Here is a 19,857-nt window from a genome sequence, read left to right as displayed (position 1 = left end):
TTTCCCATTCACTGTGACCTGCTACACTCACGGGGGGAGGGGGCATGTGCCACTGCAGAAAGGAGTACCACAGCATCCTTCAGAGAGGCAAGAAGAATAACACCATAGCAACCTCTAGAGCAGGGAGCGAGGCAATGTCTTTTAGATCTGTGGTTCAAATACTACTGGGGGTAAAAGGACTTGGGAAGCAGTTATTGCTATTCCCTTTGGCTCATCAACAGATTCAGGGGCTGCAAAGTGGTGACTTAGCAGTCAGATCCCTGATATGCTCTGTGTGGCTTGACAAGTGTTTAACATAACGATAACAAGCCGGCCCCAAACATACTGGTAGCTCCTCCTGTAAACACTAGGCAAGTCCCCACAACCATTAGGACCTCTGCCTTCCAAAGAGAACCGCCGGGCCCACTTGGGGGATTGGGTCCTGCTTTCCTTTGTCAATCTGCCTCAGTCTCATGGTCCTGCCCTGCTTGCTGACCGCTTTATGTGGCCTTCTGGTCCTTGGACGCTTGTGGACCTAGTAGCGTTTCTGCACGAGCAGTCATCTCTTGCTGCAAATAGATATTCCGTGGATGGTTGATCCTGAACGCCAGTTTAAAACTCAGTGGGTTCACTATATATGACTTTGAGACGCGAGTGGGCAGGTGATGATTTCATAGTAAGCCCAAGTCCATCAAAATTCTAACAGATTATAAATGGGCTTAGTGGGTCAGGCACTTGCCTGCAAAGCCCAAAGACCCAGGTTCGATTCCCCAGTGCTCACATAAAAGCCAAAGTGGCAGATTCACGTGGAGTTTGTTTGCAGTGGGTAGAGGCCCGGTTTGCCCTTTCTCTAGCTGCTTGTAAATTAATTAATTAGTTAATTAAAAAAAAAAAAAACTACTAAGCTAGAAGGTGGTAGTTCAGACCTGAAATGCCACCACTGGGTGGCAGGTAGAAGCTGAGTTCTAGGTAACACTGGCCGCATAGCTACACTTATCGTGACAACCATTTTATTTAAATACATCAAATTATATGTATTGTAGATTATATATTAATGTGATACATAATGTGTACTATTTTATGTATCTAAATATATGATTTACCTCCATGACATATATATGATATATATATAATTTTTATACATCTATTCATATCTATCTATCTATGATATGAAGGTAGAACAGCAGAAGGAGAAGAGGGAGAGAACAGAAGGTGAGGATGAATATACTTCAAGGAGATTATATTCTTGTATGAGAATGTTTTTATGAAAATCATCACTATGCACAATGAATGTGCCAATAAAGTTATATTTAAAAAATGAGACCTTTACCTCAGCTACACACAAAGTCCAGTGATATAAATAGCTCGGTAGTAGACTGCTGAGTGAGGCCCGAGGGTCAATCTCTAGCAATTCAAACAAACAACCTATTCACTGAGACAGTTCCTAGTCAATGGACACCAACAATTTAAAGACATCTGAGGTCGGGGAGACGGCTTAGCAGTTAAAAACACTCACTTGCAAGGCCTGCCAACCCAGGTTCAATTCCCCAGCCACCGATGGAAAGCAAGATGGACATTCATTTGCAGCAGTAAGAGACCTCTGGTATTCCCACCCCTCCCCCATACACATGGCAAATAAATAAATACCTTTTTTTTTTTTAAAGAAAAGAAAGATATCTGAGTTGGGAAATATCTTTGTGGCCTTCACAGCTACAAGTGATAGAATATCCTACAATCTTCCCTCAAATCAATGATTCCATGAGTATTCTAGGGTTAAAAAAAAAACCAAAAAACAACTAACCAGGGCTAGAGAGATGGACCAGCAGTTTAGGTGTTTGCTTGCAAAACCTGACAAGCCGGGGTTCAATTCCCCAGTACCCATGTAAAGCCAGATTCAGAGTGGCACACGTATGTGGAGTTTGTTTTCAGTGACTGGCGGCCCTGGCATGTCTATTTTACCTCTGTTTCTTTCTCAGCTTGGAAAACAAGACAAAAAGCAGAGCAAAGCAAAACAAAACAAAACCTAAGCAACTTTCCATGTAACCTTCCCTGCTACCCCCCAACACGGCGTGCCCCTTGGGGTGTTGGCGTTCCTTTCTCCCTGCCGGGCCAGCCTCTCTGAACCTTTACACAGGAACTCCACACACCGATTTTCCCCAAACTCTGGGTCTTTCCAGGGGAGTCTGGGGATGGGGTGGGGGAGGGGAGAGCAAGTACATCTGCCTAGTAGCAGATCCTCCGAGTTCTGGTGCCTAACACATCTCCCCAGCTCCTCATCTCCCCATCGCAGCCCCACAGCCTGCGCATCGTTTAACAACCTGCCCTGGGACTCTCGCAGGGCGTGGCATCCCGGCTGATTTCAAATCCCCGCATTGCTCAAACTGCCTCGCTCTTCATCAAGTTGAGTCATTTTTATGTGAAGTGTCAAGCTCCTTAACAAACATCTCCTGCCAGACAGATCAAGTTCCTCGTCGTCGAGCCGCGGCTAAATAGTTTATAGCTTTAATCTGCTCACCGAGGTGTGCAGTCTATGACAGTAATTATAAATGCAGGGAGAAATTATAGCTGAACGCCTTAACTGCATTAGGCGCCGCGTGATGAACAATCAGGAGCGCCCGCTCGTTCCCGACAATAGAGGGCAAGTTCGTGTCAGCGCGTTAGAGAGATTTCAGTTCTGCATGGCGTTTCCTTGCATTTACCACGGAATGTCACTTGTCTCCTATAAAGTCGAGAAAAAAAAAAGCATCGTGGAAAGCTTTAAACTTGATAGTTTTTAAAAAAAAAAGACAAAGAGAGAGAAATGCTGGGGGACACTTTTTTTTTTTCTCACCAAGACTCCTATTTTTCTGTTTGGCTTTGGTGGCAGGTTTGGTTTCAGCTGAGCTCATTGTAGGTAACTGCTTCTTTACTTACAAGGGGTCTTAAAAAAAATTCCACTCCTAAGCTTGTTTTCTTTTTTGAGAAGCCTTTATAGAGAAGGACTTTGTTAAATGAGGGGCAAGTTCAAAATATCCGACACACACACACACACACACACACAGGCACGCACACACGCACAGAGACTCCCAGAACTGTGTGTCCCCTGGTGGCTTCCACTCTCTGCTGCATCTACCTAACTTAATGACGCAATTTGCTCTTTATTTTCCCCTCCTCACTTTTGTGGAAAGACGTTTTTAATTTAGCTGAAGAATTGCACAAATGTATTTTAAAGACATAAATCCATATAAAAAATATGAGCTAATTAAAACATTGCACTCCCTGTCGCTCACAGAGCTTCAATTTAGCAAGGGGGGGGGGGAGAATTGCATCTGGTTAAATGGAAAGATGATAGCGATGGCAGATTGGAGTAAATGAAAAATAATGTTCCTTTATATTAAAGCCCCAAATTACAGATGTCAGGTTTGAGCCTTTCAAAGTCCACATGGGGGGGAGCACGATGAGGGGCTGAAATGTAGCCATGAGCCTGGGAGTTCAGGGCGCCCATGTGGATAAGATGCAAACATCAGACGGAGGATGCCGCTGGTGCCCTTGGGGGGCATGAGAGATGCCAGCGTCTCCTCCATGACCCCATTTCTCTTCACTCTCGTCTCGTTTCCCCCGAAATGAATTCCTGAGCATCAGGAAGATGTACCTACGTGTCCGCTGGGATTTGGGGTGACATCTTGGTTAGATGCTATATGATCAATTGGCAAATGTGTGATCACCTGACTAAAGAAGAGAGTTAAAATAAAGGGGCCAGGTTTGCTCGGCTCAGCTGTGCAGGCTGGTGCCAGGGCCCTTCCCCAAGTGGCAAGAGTGTGGCGGGGCACCCTGGACTTCACACACCACGGCGGTTCCCAGAGGTTCTCCCAACCACGGCATCCTGACTGACGGTTCACCCTGCCGGGCTCCCACGCTGATGAGCAATTCCCACGAGCGTGTTTCTCCGAGGGCATCTCTATTGCTAAGCCACGAAGAACTAGCTGGGTTTGGTTTCTAGCTGGAGCCTCCAAGAGGCCCAGGGAAGACGTTGCTCTTGGCCGAGGTCTTACTTGCTGCTGGGGCACGGTGGCCTTCCAGTGCAGGCAAGGAAGAGGAAGAGCACTGAGGAGCATGGCACAGTCTAGGTCGCGAATCGCTAACTTCTGCTTACTGTGCGGGAATGGAAGACTCCGGAAACCCGTTCGGCTGAGGATCACCTCTCTGCAAAAGGAGGGTGCCACGTGTCACCATACCTGGTTTACAGACAGGGCCAGTAAATGATAGTTGCGCTGTTCTAACCACAATCACATTGCAGACTGAGGATTGCTTACTTAGTAAATTAGGTCACTGGAGAAGACTGCGAATTCTCTGCATTTTGGGAGAGACTGTGAGACAAAGGGAGACCAGTGAAGACTGTTTGCAAACCTACTATGTGCTAGGCTTTATAGAAAACAATCACACGCATGTATTTAATTCTTCAGTCTTTCCTGTGAGGGACAAATTGTCCCTATTTTACAGCTATAGAAATCGGGCATAGCAGAGTGGATGACCTGAGGTCCTGTGGGATGGCCTGTGCAGCCAGGATTATTCCAGAACATTGCCTCCCAGTGAATCCTTCTCCTCATGACTTCCTTGGGAAAGAAAGGGCAAGGCTCCTCCCTCCTGTGTGTTCCATTCAGCAGCCCCTCCTGAATTGTCCATCTGGGTGTCCACCACTGGCCTTTAAGGCACACTCTAGCCCTGGCCATTAGTTTATCTCCTGGGATCAAGACCACGCTTGCCTAGGGACAGTCTCCTTCTGGATGTGTGCTAATGGGGGCCGTGTCCTTCTATGGAGTCTCAGGCTGGTTTTGAGCTCACAGCGATCCTCCTACCTCTCCCTCCCGAGAGCTGGGACTAAAGGTGTACGCTGCCAAGCCTCACTCACATTGTCCTTATAGATGCGCGCTAATGAGCGAGTAGGCGCCAGAGATGGTGGGACCTGCAGCGATTTGGCACCACGTCTCTCCTCCCACTTCTTTCTCTATAATGCAGTTGGACCCGCCTCTACTTTACAGACTGTTTATGAAAATAGGATGACATAATGCTTGTGACGTGCCAAGCAAGGCCTGACATGGCATGCTTCATAACTGACCATACTGCTGGTCCCCTCCTATGCTCTTTTACTGGAACATAGTGCATGGTAAAACGCAACCAGGATTTTCTGAGGGATAAAAGCACTAAAGGGAGGCCGAAGGAGAAGAAAAGAAGGAAAGAAGAAAGGAAGGAGGACAGATTTAGTGGGTGTGTCATCTAGACACAAATTAGTCCATCTTGTTTGTTTCTTCTGAGATCATTATGTGACCTATGCTTTTTAAAAATAAGAATATTGTATTTATTTGAGAGAGAGGAAGAGAGAGAGAGATTGAGAGGGGAAGAGGCAGATGGAGAGAGAGAGAATGGGCACGACAGGGCCTCTAGCCACTGCAAACAAAATCTAGATGCATGTGTCACCTTGTGTATCTGGCTTAGCCACTGAGCCATCCCTCCAGCCTGTGATCTGTTTTAATGTTGACAGATTGAATAAATAACAGTACAAGGTGCCCCGTCACAACTGAATCTCAGGTAAGCAATGAATATTTCTTAAAATATAAGCATGGCCCTTATTTGAAATGTGAATTTAACTAGATTTCCATCCTTTGTTTTACCTCGCAACTTTGTATGGGTTTCACCCTGAACATACATTTCTATTAAGCCATCCATAGCAATCAGCTTGTTGGACTAGAATCCATTTCTGCCAGCAATTTCAAGGTTAGGTGTGCTGTTAAACTTGTACGCTATATTACACACTAATGACTATAATTTCAAGTCCTTTTGCATTTGAGACTCAATGATTTACTCTCTGTTTAATTTCTATTATTCAACAGCATGTGGCTTTTAAAGATATATACAAACACACATTGGAAATTGTTTTAAATTACTTATGTCCTAAAGTAGGAATGTTCATTTAATAGTTTCTAATGAAATTTTAATGAAAAATTGAAAGTACTGCTTGGCCAAGCATTCTGTAGGATTAAGATAAGTCCAGAAAAGGAAGATAATTCAGATGAGAAGTTATGTCTTTTAGAAAACATAGGTATGGAAAAGTTCCAGAACTTTCCATCATATCTAGACATGCTTTCTGAAACATCATGTCATTTTTACATAATTTATATGGTCATGCATCCCAAATGTGGTGGTGCCAACATGAATTGTCCCCAGCAGTCTGGTGCTGTTTGAATGCTAGGTCCCTAGGTGGTAGCAATTTGGAAAACTGAGCCTTGCTGTAGCGTGTTTGTGAATGGGGATGGGCCTTACTGTGTGTTCACTAGCTAGCTGCCACCTTCCAGCTGATGTGACAGGATGTGATGCCCAGCCTCGGCTCTGGCATGCTGAAACTTTCCTTCGAGACTGTAAGCCAAAATCGACCCTTTCCACGTGCTGTTTCTGGTCACTTGATTTGTCCCTGCAACAGGACATGAACTGCCAAACCAGTTACGATCAGGGCTCCAGACAACACTGGTGACTGTTGAAACCCAAATTATGCAGGATTCTAACCACTGGGCCACATCTGGGACACATGCCACTCTAATAGAGGATCCTCCTGGGGAGGCATTATTTTCTGGGCATGGGGTGAGGGGAGGGAAGAAAAATTTGCAAGATGGGGGAGCCATCAAAACACATTGGGATGCTCTTCCTACGAACACAAACACACCCCGAACCCGCACCATGTTTTCTGTTCATGGCACACCCCATTACCTTGAATGAGCCCCAAATGCTCAAAGCTATGCTCTCTATAACCCTTTCAGGAGCACGGCATAGAAGTGGCTGTGTAAGAATGGGCTTCGGTTTTGTACAAGGACAACACTGTAATGAATTAGAAATATTTATTCTGTACCAATGCAGAGAGACGAGAGATAAGAAAGTAGCTACTTTACTGATGTATTTAATAGACTTCTAAGTATCTTTGTGTGTTTTCCCTTGGCTCACCTTCACTTTCCTAGAATAGATAGTGTACATTTCAGACTTCTCTCTCTCTCTCTCTTTTAGGTAGAACCTTACTCTAGCCCAGGCTGACCTGGAATTCACAATGTAGTCTCAGACTGGCCTCGAACTTTCAGCAGTTCTCCTACCTCTGCCCCCCACCAAGTGCAGGCGTGCACCACCACACCCAGCAATTTCAGATTTTTGACAGAGACTGTATGCAAGCTTCCTCTTTCTCCCCTCTCCTTTCTGCCTAGTTGTAGTTAAAACAAAAAACAAAAAACAAAAAACAAAAAACAAAAAAAAACAGCTATAGATTGGGGCTGGAGAACCTGCACTATAGAACCTTCTTTTGGCAGATGGTGGTAATTCCCGGGGAGTCTCAGAACCCATCACAGTGCCGCGAATGAGTGGATGTTGAGCGCTCAGCGAGACTCCTCCATCTCACCCTCCAAGGTTCAGGGAACACTGCGGAAGAGGGGGTGGAAAGAGCGTAAGAGCCAGAAGTTGGGGAGGAGTGCTTTGGGGCACTGTCTTCTGGACATGAAGTGGCCGTCACACTCGTGACCTTGCAGCAGCTGTCATGACCCGCACCAGACCTGCATGACATTGGGCCTAGCAACATTTCCACATGAGTGATGGAGCCAGGGTAAAATTTCAAAGGCCATCTAGAAAGAAGGACTAATAAGAAAGAAAGAGGGTTTCAGTGGATGTTGGACAGGTGTGGGGCAATGACAGAAGTCATGGAAAGGACTCTGGTCCAAATATATTATGTACATGTCTGAAAATTACCAAAAAAATCCACAGCCCCTAACAGGTGGAAAATTGGTCTTTATTATACACAAAATAAGCATTACCTATTTTGGACCCACCACTATTAGATTTGACACATATTTCCTTTTCACTAGGTACTTTGTGTGTTTCCACCTTTTTTTTTTTTTTTTTGTAAAAGGACTAGAAGAACATAATAGCTAGTTACATAAATTTTAAAACGTGATATGGCAAATAAATAGGATGCAGGAGCGCCCCAAGCTGACGTGTAGCTTCAATAGATGCAGAGTGGCTTTTCATTCAGCAAGGTGACATGAACAGTACGCTTGGAAACCAGGAGGTAAATCTGCCCATAACATTTAATTTTCATGATTAAAACATGCAAACAACACAGATGGTCTTGACTGGAGCCCACCCAGAACAGAAGCATAGATTTCCTCACTGAGGGAAGAGTCTCAGGTTAATCAGATGTTTTCTTTTCTTTTGGCCATCCTCATACCGAGAACCTCTCTACCTATGTGAGGTGTGCCCAAAGCCACAGCATACAAACATCCTTGTCTACCGGGAACTTCCCTAGCGTCCACACGAGTGTGGCTTGATCTGAAAGTCCCCCGTGGAAAAGCAAATGCTCTGAAAATAGGGGGTGGCGATAGGGCTCACATGTGAAGCTGTTACCAGCTTTCCATGTCTATTGTGAATTAATTAAGAACAAATCCATAATGCTGATGACATCAGCTTGACGGGTAAGTGCAGAAGCTTTAACTCATGTTGTGTCCTCGCTTAGAGGCATGACCCCAGGTGGAGGACAACCTAAATATGTGTTAGGGTCCTTAGCGTATGAAAATGCCATGCTAGAAGAGAGAGAAAAGGAGCCAAAGACATACAAAGGGGTGGATGAAGGATTTGTCAAGACCCAGCCTCGCCTGCACTCACATTTGAAAGTGGCCATCACGGCTGATCTCCTAAAGTATTTGACCTTGGTCTCTGTCTTCGTTGCTGGAAGAGACATAAGTCTGGGCACTTGCAACTATACAAGGCATGAGTTTCTATGATACATCATGAAAACTATGTGTGTGTGTATTTTTTTTTTTTTTTTTTTTTGGTGAGTTTTTCTGGGGCTTGGACCCAGGGCTTGTGCATGCTAGGCAAGAGCTCAGACACTGAACACTCCTAGCTCAGTGCAGATTATGTTGAACTTATGGAACCCAGGGACATGACCATAGACGGGCCAGAAGCCGTTTGTTTCTGTATGCAACGTAAGATTGCAAAGGCATGCACTATCTATCATTGTCGAAGGTGGACTCTGAGTCGAGTCTGTTCTAGAGAAACCAAAAGGTGAGAGAAGAAAATCAGCCTCTTCTCTTTTGACCTCACTGCTCATAGTGAAGAGTATTTTCCTACCATCCCCTTACTTAAGGGCACCTGCTCTTTCATTGGAAAATTAATGCAGAAAATAGACACAGGGAAGGAGGTGGAAGGTAGCAGTTGCTATACATGAGCTGCGGAGTGTGTCTGTTCCAAATACCAATAGTAAAGGCAGCTTTCGGCTGTTCATGAGCTGATCAAGGGGTCTCTGTAGAGTGACCACCCCAGGGTGCCCCCACCTTTATCCTGCCGCTCACCTCTTTCCCACTTCATAAGTCATCAGCATTGCTATGGGAAGACAGGGGGGCGAAATGGAATGGTGGAAGTTAAGTCTTTGTTAAATAAAATGAGGGGGAACCTTGACTGGACCTTGGAAGGTGGGCCTTGGGTCACTAAGGGAAACCGTGTGTCTGGAAGACCCAGATGCAACAGTCATCCGGGGGCTCCGTCTTTCTAGAAGCATTTTGTCCTGTGTCCTCACTCTATACTGGAAGGCTTGGGAGAATGGTTAGGCCTTACTCATCAGGTCCTGTCTTTCATAAAAAATAAGTCTATGGCAGCAAGCTATGGTCCTGCTTGGCCTCGGGAGACGTCAGCTGCCTCTAGGCAGAGCCATCTCCTCTTAACACGCTCCTTGCGAGGCCACTGTCACCGTCACCTGGGAGCAAGCCCATACCTGCAGTTATTCTTCGTCCGCGTCTGTTACAAACTGTGAGTGGTGTTCGGGTGACTTGCTGTGCGTTTTGCTTAGGTGGAGTTTTACTGCATGTTTGCTCACAAATGTCCGACAGCACAACTTACACTTGAACTTAGAGTCTGTGTCCTCTTCTCCAGCTATTGTTTCCGGAGACCTCTGAGCCGACGACACCCGGGAGATCTCTTGTTCCACCTTGTTTTGCTGGTCCGCTGCTATCCGGGTCATATCCTTCATGTGGAAGCCCAGGTGAGACTCTAAGTGGCTGATGTACGTAGAAGGGGTTCGGAACTGGGAGGCACAGTCACTGCAATAAAAGACAGGGTGTCCCTTGTCCATGTTTTTCAGAAATTTTGTCCCACCCGTTTTCCGTAGCTGGTACTTGACATTGGCAAGCCAGTGGCTGATGGTGGTCATGGAGAGTCCCGTGAACTTGGAGATCTGCATACGTTCTTGCGGGCCCAGATCGGACAGGAGGTATTTGCCCTCCGAGGTCTGGAAGAGGCTCGAGGCAAACTGGGCTTGGAGAATCAAGAGGTGCTGAGGGTTCCAGTTGGACTGCCGTCCTTTTCTTTTATGCAGGGTCGAGACTTCGCTGGAGACATCCTCAAAGCGCCTCACATCCATTTCCAGCTGCACGGGAGGGACCCTCGAGGAAGTGGCCGGCTTCGGGGTGGTGGCTTTGGGGAGGACCTTGACCATGTCGGCGATGTCACAGAGAGCGTGCTTCTGCGGCGGGGACGTGCAGGACTGTGCTTGGGAGGACTCGGCTCTCTTGCTCTTGGACTTGGTGAGGTCAATGGGTTGGTCGCTGTTCTCAAATACGTAGCGTCTGGACATACTGGCCGGCCTGGCAGACGCAGGACTCAAGACCGGCTTGTCCACGACGCTGAGATTAGACTTGTGAAACATGGACATTGTGCTTGAACTCGGGCTGGAGCAGGAAGGAGAGCGCAGGGGCTCCGTGGCTTTGCCCAGGTGGTTGTTCAGGACAGACTGCAGGGCGCTGAGCGGGTTGATGCAAGGCAGGGCCGGGGTGTGGTTAGCGAGCGTGCACCCGTTGCTCAAAGAAGACACTGGCTCTAGGGGTTGGGCTTTCTCTTTCTCAACACCCTCTTTCAGCAGCTTGTCCTCCAGCAGGAGACGTGGCTCCCCCTTTCTGGATTCTGAAGGCGGCTCGATTTTGGAGAACGGCTCTCCTTCGCCGTGGCTGAAAGGTGATGCCACCTCGTGGGGACTTTCCTTCCCACAGTCCTTCAGGGTGTCTTCGTCTCTGTCCTCTGACTCCTTCTTAACTTGAGCATGTGGGGGCAGGTTTGTGGGCACAGAGACGAGTGGCATGACTTTCCATTTGGGTGCAATGGGCCTCAACTTGTTGGCGAGGTTGGGTCGAATCTGCAGGACCTGTGATCCCATGGGCATCGGGGGCTTGGTGCCCTCTGGCAGCTGGTAGGCTGCGTGGATGCTTGGGTACGCGCTCCAGCTGGGAGCTCCGTTTTGGGCTTTATTGATGGCAGTGGTCACGGTATTTTCCAGTGACTTTAAGATGTCCCCTCCACCCTTGGAGCCGTCTTCTAAGTCTTCCTCCCTTAGATACTGGTATTTTATGGTAGGGTCCAAAGGTTTCTGGAGAGGGTCTTCAAATTCCTCGCTTTTCACGCCTTTCTCATCTTTGCTGGTCTCCTCTGCCTTCTCAGTTTTACCCTCTTTCTTTAACTCGGGGGCAGAGGCCGCGGAGTCAGACGCCGAGTTACTGGACGGCTTGGGGGGCAGAGGGTCGCTGTGTGGGGCTTCCGACAGAGACTGCATTTTCTCCACCGCCAGTGGGTCTAAGACCAGCTGCTTCCCTTTCTTGGAGGCAGAGCTGGTGACCTTGAGAAAGTGTCCCGTGACCATCATGTGAGTGGTGAGCTGCTGCAAAGTGTCATGGGAGCTTCCACACTCCATGCACTTTAAGATCTGAGACTTACAGGCCTCGAACTGCCACGTGTAGCTGGCACCGTTCTGATAGCCGTAGCGGTTGTTGGAGGAGAGCTGCGGGTTGGCGTTCTTCTGGGAAGAAAACGAGTCCGCAAATGACCCCGTGGTGGAGTCGGGTGAGCAAGGCCGGTTGACATCGAAAACACGCTTCTTGGCCGGTGTGACCATTTTTGAGGAAATGGCTGGCACTGGCTCTTTCAAAGGCACTTTTTGGTAGTGTTTGGTTTTTATCATATGGACGCTCAGGTCTTGGAGGGAATCGAAGGAGTCACCACAAAACATACACTTCAGGACCTTCTGAGCGTCCTCTTTGTCCATGTCCTGGAAGGCCCTCTTCCGGGGCTTCGAGTAGCTGGCGGGTCTGAGCTTGTCCCTTTTGCGGTTGTCATCTTGGTAGTGGCCTGTTTCATTCATGTGCACCGTCAGCTCCACCAGCGTGTCGTAGGCGGCGCTGCACTGCCGGCAGCGGAAGCGGCTGGCCCCCGTGAACACCGCGCCGCACACCTTGCTGCTCTGCCGGTACAGCTGCACGGAGCTGAAGAGGCTGGGCTTAGACACGGCCCGGGAAGGCAGGTTCTGCTGCAGGCTCTTGGACAAGGCATCGTGGTGCCAGTCAAAATCGTTCTTGCCGCTGCCGTTCCGGGCATCACAATTCCTTCTCTCGCTGTTGGACAGTTTGAAGCCAAGGCCCAAGCCTGACCAGTAGGAATCTGATAAGATGTTGGCATAGACGGCTGTCATTTTATCCATGCAGTTCGGGGCTTCGCTGGGCAGTTTGGGGGGAGGGCTTGCTTTCTTGTCCGAGGCATCTCGGCTGCAGACACTCTTGATGTCTGACACCTGGTCGCTGGCGTCACTCAGCAGAGATTCGTTCTCAGCGTCTTGGTTGGACACGTGACTTCCTGGAGAGTTCTGACAGCTGAAGTAGCCTTTCTGCTCTTGGCCAGTTTCTAACTCCTCATCTGTCCCGGCGTCATTGCTGCCCTGCTGCTGAGCCACTGAGCCACTGTCGTCATCCTCCTCCTCTTCCTCTTTGATGTCCTCCTCTTCCTTCAGCTGCTCCTCCTGGGCGTAGCCTGCAAGAGAGGCAGAAGAGATGAACTTACAATGACAATAGCAGGTAACAGATGCCAGCCCGATGCCCACACTTAGACCCCAGACTTCCTAGCCTGGCCTGAACAAATTTATGCTCTCATCAAACAACAAGCAATAGAAAGTTTTGTTTTTCTTCCCCAAGTGATGTCTTTCTTGCCATCTATTGACTGTTTCTTTTTAAATTGTCATGAGTTCGTCATACTCTAGGAGTGTCTACAAATATGAGTGAACAGTTTAGGAACTGTCATCCTAATATTGCTAGGGTGGGGCAGTGGCTAAATTCATGTGCATGTCTTTCAGGAAATTTAGACTGAAATGCAAATACAAAAGCCCTGTTTGGGGAGGCCACTGGCTCATGAGGAAAGGAGGACTTGGCTTCGAGCTGGGGTCATGGTGCAGTGTGAATGCTTGCTGCACAAGCCTGGGCACCTGAGTTGGATACCCAGCACTAAATTAAAAAGCCAAGTGTGGCTGTGTGCCTGTGACCTCAGCTCTGAAGCAGGGGGATCACTTGGACTTGCTGGTCAGCCAGTATAACTGAGATCTGGGGAGCTCCAGATTCATGGAGAGACTCTTTGTCAAGGTAACAAGGTGGAGGGGCAGTGGATGCCTGATCTTCTCCTCTGGACTCTACACATGTGCTCACTGGGCACGTGCATCTGCACACACATGTATATAACACACACACACAGACACACACTCACACCCATCAAAAAAAACAAAACAAAACAAAACAAAACAACTAAGACTTGAACCTTATCATCTCAGTGGTACATTTTGCCAAAAACACTTGGAACTATTGGCATACACTCATTTGAATATGTCATTTTTTTGATTGCTCAGAAATGGTTTGGATTCATGGCCATTACATTTTTGATAGCAAGTGTCTTTCTGTTGGAACATTTTATTTACAGAGAGTTGCACAGCAGGAAAAGAGATCACGGAGTATGCAAATAAAATCTTTCCACTGATAGCTGGAAAAATTATGTAAGCTCAGCAAATATAATGATTTCTAAAATAATGGCGAATGGTGTTAGGATGGGAGATTTGGGCCTATATCCTATTATTCTCAAGCGGGTTTATGAACATCTTTCCAGACAAGGCTGAAAATGCCCTCTCGATCTTGCTCCTGTAATTTCAAATGCACTGTGATTTGTGAGTACCCGTCATGAGATGCCAATTATGTGTTTGATTTGTAGGTGCAGAATGCTATTGGGGAATGCATGCTTCCTCTTCTCTGAAAGAATTTAGGGCCAGTAATTGCATAGGGAAAATGAAGGCCTGGGAGAGCGGGTGCACAGAGAATGAACGGGCAGATATCCATCAAGGCAGATGGGGAATGTCACTATTTATGCCCGTGGGTTCATTTTCTTCACTTGGCCTCTTAAAGTTATGTGGGTAAAATGCAATGAAAGACATACCCAGGAAAAGGGGGTCCCTGCTTTAAATTTGCCATACTTCTGCAATCTTATTGCAATATTTTTCTCCTAGGCTTCTATCTCTTTCTTGATGGTAGGTGGCTACTTGGAGCAACCAAAACAACAACAACAACAACAAAAACAACCAAAAAACTAGCAAACAAACCGACAGCAGGTGCTGTTTTCATCCACCAAAACTAAAGCATGGGTTTGTTTGGGGTAAGGCAGTCATAGTCAGAGTGCCGAAAAGCTGATGGCGTCGATGGAGGCAAAGACTGCTAATTGATCAATCATTCTTTCACGGCACCTAACCTAACCACTGTAAATGAATTCTTCCATTTTATCTACTATCCACATGAAGCAGGTAGCATCACTGTTTTCATTTCCTAAATCTGGAAGCCGAGGCTTTGAACAAGGTTTCAGATTTAAGACTGCAGGGTCCTGCTAGAACTCTCCCGCTGGCTGAGAGAATCCATTGTCTTGCTGTTGTCAACCTGACGACTACAAAAATGTTGCTAAGACCCAAAGGTTAAAAGTGAAGCAGTGGAATTTGATTGAACTATTACTAAGCAGGCATCCATCTCAGGAGAGAGGGATTGTGGGAATGCTGGAAGTAAGAGCCTACAACTTTACGGGCATGATTCCATAAAACCAGATAAAATGTAAAAACTTAGCCCGGCTACAAGTTTTATGGCTGTGTTGTTATTTTATTGTTATTGGTGTGGTGTTTTTGCTTTTGCAGCAAGCTGACAAGTGGGTTTTTCATTAAATTGGTGATGCTGGTCTCTAGTGCAATAAATTGATTTGAAGAAAGAAAAACAGCACCATCTAGTCACACAACCATTAATAAGTGGTCACTACTTGCAAAGAAACTGTAGTTTCAAACAAGTGAATGACTAGATCAGACCATCCCCATTACTTTCATCATGTTGTTTTTTCCCCTGGATTAATTTGTGTGTTTTAGAAAATAGATTATTATGTTCAAGGTCAAAATTTTAAAAAATTAAAAATATTATTTATTTATTTATTTGAGAGAAAGAGACAGACAGAGGAATAGAGAATGGGCAAACCTGGGCCACCAGACACAGCAAAGAAACTCCAGACACATGTACCACCTTGTGCATCTGGCTTATATAGGTCCTGGGGAATTGAACTTGGGTCGTTGGTTTTTAAGACAAGTGCCTTAACTGCTAAGCCATCTCTCCAGGCCCCAGGACAAAAATAATTAATTATAAAATAAATAAAACAAATGGATGGTACGTATGATACTTCAAAAAATTAGACAAAGGCTGGAGAGATTGCTGAGTGGTTAAGCCCTTTGCCTGTGAAGTGTAAGGACCCTGGTTCCATGCTCGATTCCCCAGGACCCACGTTAGCCAGATGCATAAGGGGGCGCACGCATCTGGAGTTTATTTGCAGTAGCTGGAGGCCCTGGTGTGCCTGTTTGCTCTCTTTCTCTCTCTCTCTCTCTCTGCCTTTTTTTCTCTCTGTTACTCTCAAATAAAATAAAATAAAAATGAGCAAAATATATTTAAAAAAATAGACAACTTTTGTCAACTAGGTAAGATCTCTTCTTATTTCTTTTGAGTCCAAGTCTCATTCACAGTCCTCCTGCTTCAGACTCCTGTGCACTGGGATTGCAGGTAGGAGCCTGCACACTTGGTCAAATGATGCCACTTTTGAGAATGAAGTGAGACAAACTTTATCAGTCAACTATGGTCACTTTTTGAAAAGGAAGTGGGAGCTATCACACTGGGAAACACACATCGAGTCAAAAGGCCCTGGGCATGACTGTTCCAGCTTTGACAGACCATCCTGTGCTTATTGGTGGAGTAACCATGAAACTTGTACACACAAACATACACATGGCTACACACACACAGAGACACACACACATGCATACAGCTGCCTGGACAATATAGCTATTTTCAAGCAGCAAGAAAAGGTGTGTTCTTTTTCACTTGTTTGTTTGTTTGTTTCATTGCCACCTTATGCATCTGGCTTTATGTGGGTCCTGAGGAATCAAACTTGGGTCCTTTGGCTTTGCCAGCAAGCATCTTAACTGCTTAGCCATCTCCTCAACCCTTTTTTCACTTTTTCAGCTGACATTTGGGAGCTGGGTCTCCAGAGTAGCTCACCCTCAGTCTGCTTTGTCCTTCTAAACGGATTCCCTGGAAGAAAAGTCGGAGACAGCAGAAGCCTCCCCCACAACACAGATAAAATTTTCTGCTTAATTAAGGCATTGACATGTTTGCTATAACCTTTATGGAAGAGTAACTCGTGCTGAGAGACCCTTTTTGTCTGTTTTCCTCCTCAGAGCAGGCTCAATCTCATGTGCCCCAAAACAGGCTCTGCATTGAAAAGCCTCATAGGAAAAAAAAAAAAAAAACAACCACATACCCCTCCCAAAATCAAGGCATCTGTCAAAATGAGTGTATTTTAACAATGGCTGAGGGTTCCAAGGAATTTCTCAAAAAACACATTTTAATATTATACATTTAAAACTGTTCACTTGAGTTAAGTGATTTTGTTTGCCACCGGCAGTTGAGGAGAGTGGGGGGGGGGGGAGGCAGCCAGAATCCGGGTGATTGGGGTGTATAATGAGTATCTGTCTCTCTCTCCATTTGTTTAATAAGATTGCATCATGTGTAGATCTTGCTATAAGTGGATGAGTGGCAAGTTTATTCTTATGAATGCTTCCTTAACAAAAGGGAACGATCACAATTATGCCAGGGCTGCGCAGTGAGGGAGAGCTGTTCTCTGCAGAACCTTTCCGTTGATTTTAGGTCGAAGACCAAACTCTGTGGTGGGGAATATCTATCCCCTTTCCACCCAAGTATCCGATTCTACCCTTTTCCATGGTTTGGATCTGGCCACGAGATTCCGGGTCCCCAGAAGAGCAAGTGCACACGACAACCCTGTCCGCTCCTTGTCTCAGCGGCGAATGCGTGAGACCTCTTCTCTTTTGTCCTGACTCACATGGGGCTGCCATTCTGTCACCTTTAAGGTCTCCCATAGCCTGCTAGAATATTCTTTTGCTTGTTTGAGTCAAGTTCAGTCTATGTAGCCCAGGCTAACCTGGAACGTATAATCTTCCTGCCTCAGCCTCTGTAATGCCAGAGAGGATACCTGCACTGTCTCGCCCAGCTCTGTTGCTAGAACATTCTAAGTAATGTCTGGGTACGGCCATTCCTATTTGAATTCTGGCCATGCTTTTCTCCTGTAGTTATAATACAACTCAGACTTTTAGCATGGACCATGAAAGCCAACAGATAGGGTGTCTGTCTGCCACTCTGCTGCCTCCCTGAGCACCACACTCTATTTTCCATGTCTAAGGCACAGTGCCCCACTCATTTCCTCTTGAACCTGACAGCCTCTTCTTGGCCCTGGTTCTCTGTAGATGCAGGCACACTACCCAAGAGCAAGCTCTCTCTGGCAGTGGTCCTTTCTTACAGAGCTTTTCCTGACCTGTTCCCCTCCTTCCTACAACTTCCGTCACAGCAGGTGACCTCCCCACCATCCCACAGCATGGATCAGCAATGGCCCCATTCATCTATTGATTGGTTGCCTCTTCCACTGAATGTGGGATTATAATATATGTCTGAGTGATGTCATAGACCTTCCTTCTCCCCAGCACCCAGATCATACACCCTGGCAAACTTGAGTCCCACCTGTCCATAAATGATTTGAATGAATGAATGGCTAGATGAGACGAGGAGAGCATTATTGTATTATTAATTATTACTAATAATTATTAATCGCTGGTTCCCCAGGAAGATTGACGTTTCTGATGGGTAATGCTCTTCATGTCCATAATCTAGACGAGATGAGAATTGCTCCTATCTGTATCAATTTACGCAACCAAGGCAGAGCACATCCACAAATCATCTTTTCATGTTGACCAAGGCACCAACTTTCTTGTTGGCAGTGCACTGGATTGTGGGTAAGTATGAAGGGTGAGAATAAACATCAAGACAGCAGAGCATCAGGAATGAGTCTCCTAAGGCGAACAGCCAGATTCATAGCAAGAGTTACACATAGACCCTGTGAAGCCACGGGCTGTGACATCCCTAACACACAAAGATAAGGTGTGTGACATGTGTCATGCAAGAGGGGTTGTTTCCTGAATTGTTCATTAAAAAAAGGAAAAAAAAAGTCACTGGGGAAGCATGCCTGTTATAAATTTCATACTCTAACAGTATGTGAGTCAAATGTAGACATAAACCCTTTCAATTTCAGAAATTTGCTGGATGTTAAAAGTTAAAAAATAAAAAGGGAAACTCTGCTGATTTTGAAATGATTAATGACCACCTCAGGTGTTCCAAAAACCTATAGTCAGAATGATTTAACTGAAATTGTTGAAAAATACTTTATAGGTGGTCTGATGTTGGATATCAGATTTTTGTTAGTGTATGTTTCTGGAGTTGCCGTGAAAAAAAAAATCCATAATTAAGCATTTACAATGAAAACATTGACAGCTTCTAAAACGGCAGAAGAGGTGGATGAGTTTTAACCCAAGAACAATTTAAAATTCAAGAAGGCTGATTTTCGAAAGTAAACTAGAATTTGACCAAGATCTTACTTAATAACATGCTCGATGATGACAGGGTCATTTTTCACCAATCTACCCCCGTAAGTGACAGTTGAAAAGCACGGGGAGACTCCACAGTTTGTAAGACAGGTTTAAATGAGGGACCAGGACTCCTCTGTGCCATGTACCCAGTAGGTACGCGAAGCAATGACATGGGGCAAGGCCTCCCTGTCACGAGCCTCCAGTGTTTTGGCGACTGTGGTCTGGAACTCTGCGAGCATGCATGTGATTATTGGCACTAATTGGCACTCTTGTTGGCAGGCTGAGTAGAGTTAGAGGATTTAGTATTCTAGGAAGCTGAGCTACGATCAGATGGCAGCCGGGCCCAGAGCGAGGGACTCTGGGGGCTGCGTGAAAGGGCCCACCTGCTTTTTCTTGCAGGATGGTGGAGGACAATGGTGGGGGACCAGAGTGCCACTAGGATCCGATTCTATTTCTACCACAGGTGACAGGAGCAGAGAGCCCAGGCCTCAGAGCACAAAGGCGAGCCTGTGCGAAAGCTGGGGGAGGTCCTGGACATTTCCACCCAGGGACCTTGTCAGCAGTGACAGCCACAGAACTTGCGTGGTGTGAGTGTTTTCCCTGGTGCCACGCCACTTCTAACGCAGTGATGCAAGCGCGATTTTGACACGCTCATCGGGGAAGACGGTTTCTTCCCTCCTCAATATGAACCTCAGAACCAAGCAAGCAGCATTCCTTGTTTGAGGCAATAGAACGGGCATGGTAGTGAAGAGGCTCATCCTGAGACCCTAAGTGTCTCATGGAAATTTCTGAAAGTATCACCTACAATGTCTCTCTTTTTTTTTTTTTTAAAAAAATAAATTGTTTCTTTTTATTTATTTATTTGAGAGCAACAGACAGAGAGAGAAAGAGACTGAGAGAGAGAGAGAGAGAGAGAGAGAGAGAGAGAGAGAGAGAGAGAGAGAGAATGGGTGTGCCAGGGCTTCCAGCCACTGTAAATGAACTCCAGATGCGTCTGCCCCTTTGTGCATCTGGCTAAC

General features: G+C 46.2%; 1 protein-coding gene across 5 annotated transcripts in view; it reads right to left on the bottom strand.

Moving 5' to 3' along the window:
* Positions 1-19,857, bottom strand: part of Tshz2 (teashirt zinc finger homeobox 2) — a 514,993-nt gene that overhangs the window by 202,329 nt on the left and 292,807 nt on the right. For 2 of the 5 annotated variants that reach the window (XM_045156263.1, XM_045156264.1), the window contains exon 2: positions 9,755-12,828. In XM_045156263.1, coding sequence (XP_045012198.1) covers positions 9,761-12,828 — 3,068 coding nt within the window. In that variant the 3' untranslated portion in view covers positions 9,755-9,760. Of the gene's footprint in view, positions 1-2,680; positions 2,699-4,143; positions 4,162-7,753; positions 12,829-19,857 lie in introns of those variants that run through there. The other 3 variants (XM_045156266.1, XM_045156265.1, XM_045156262.1) reach the window with 3 other exon arrangements.

Source organism: Jaculus jaculus, chromosome 8 (genome assembly GCF_020740685.1).
Source record: "Jaculus jaculus isolate mJacJac1 chromosome 8, mJacJac1.mat.Y.cur, whole genome shotgun sequence".
NCBI lineage: Eukaryota > Metazoa > Chordata > Mammalia > Rodentia > Dipodidae > Jaculus > Jaculus jaculus.
Note: the sequence above shows the minus strand (reverse complement) of the source record. Positions and strands in the feature narration are given on the sequence as shown.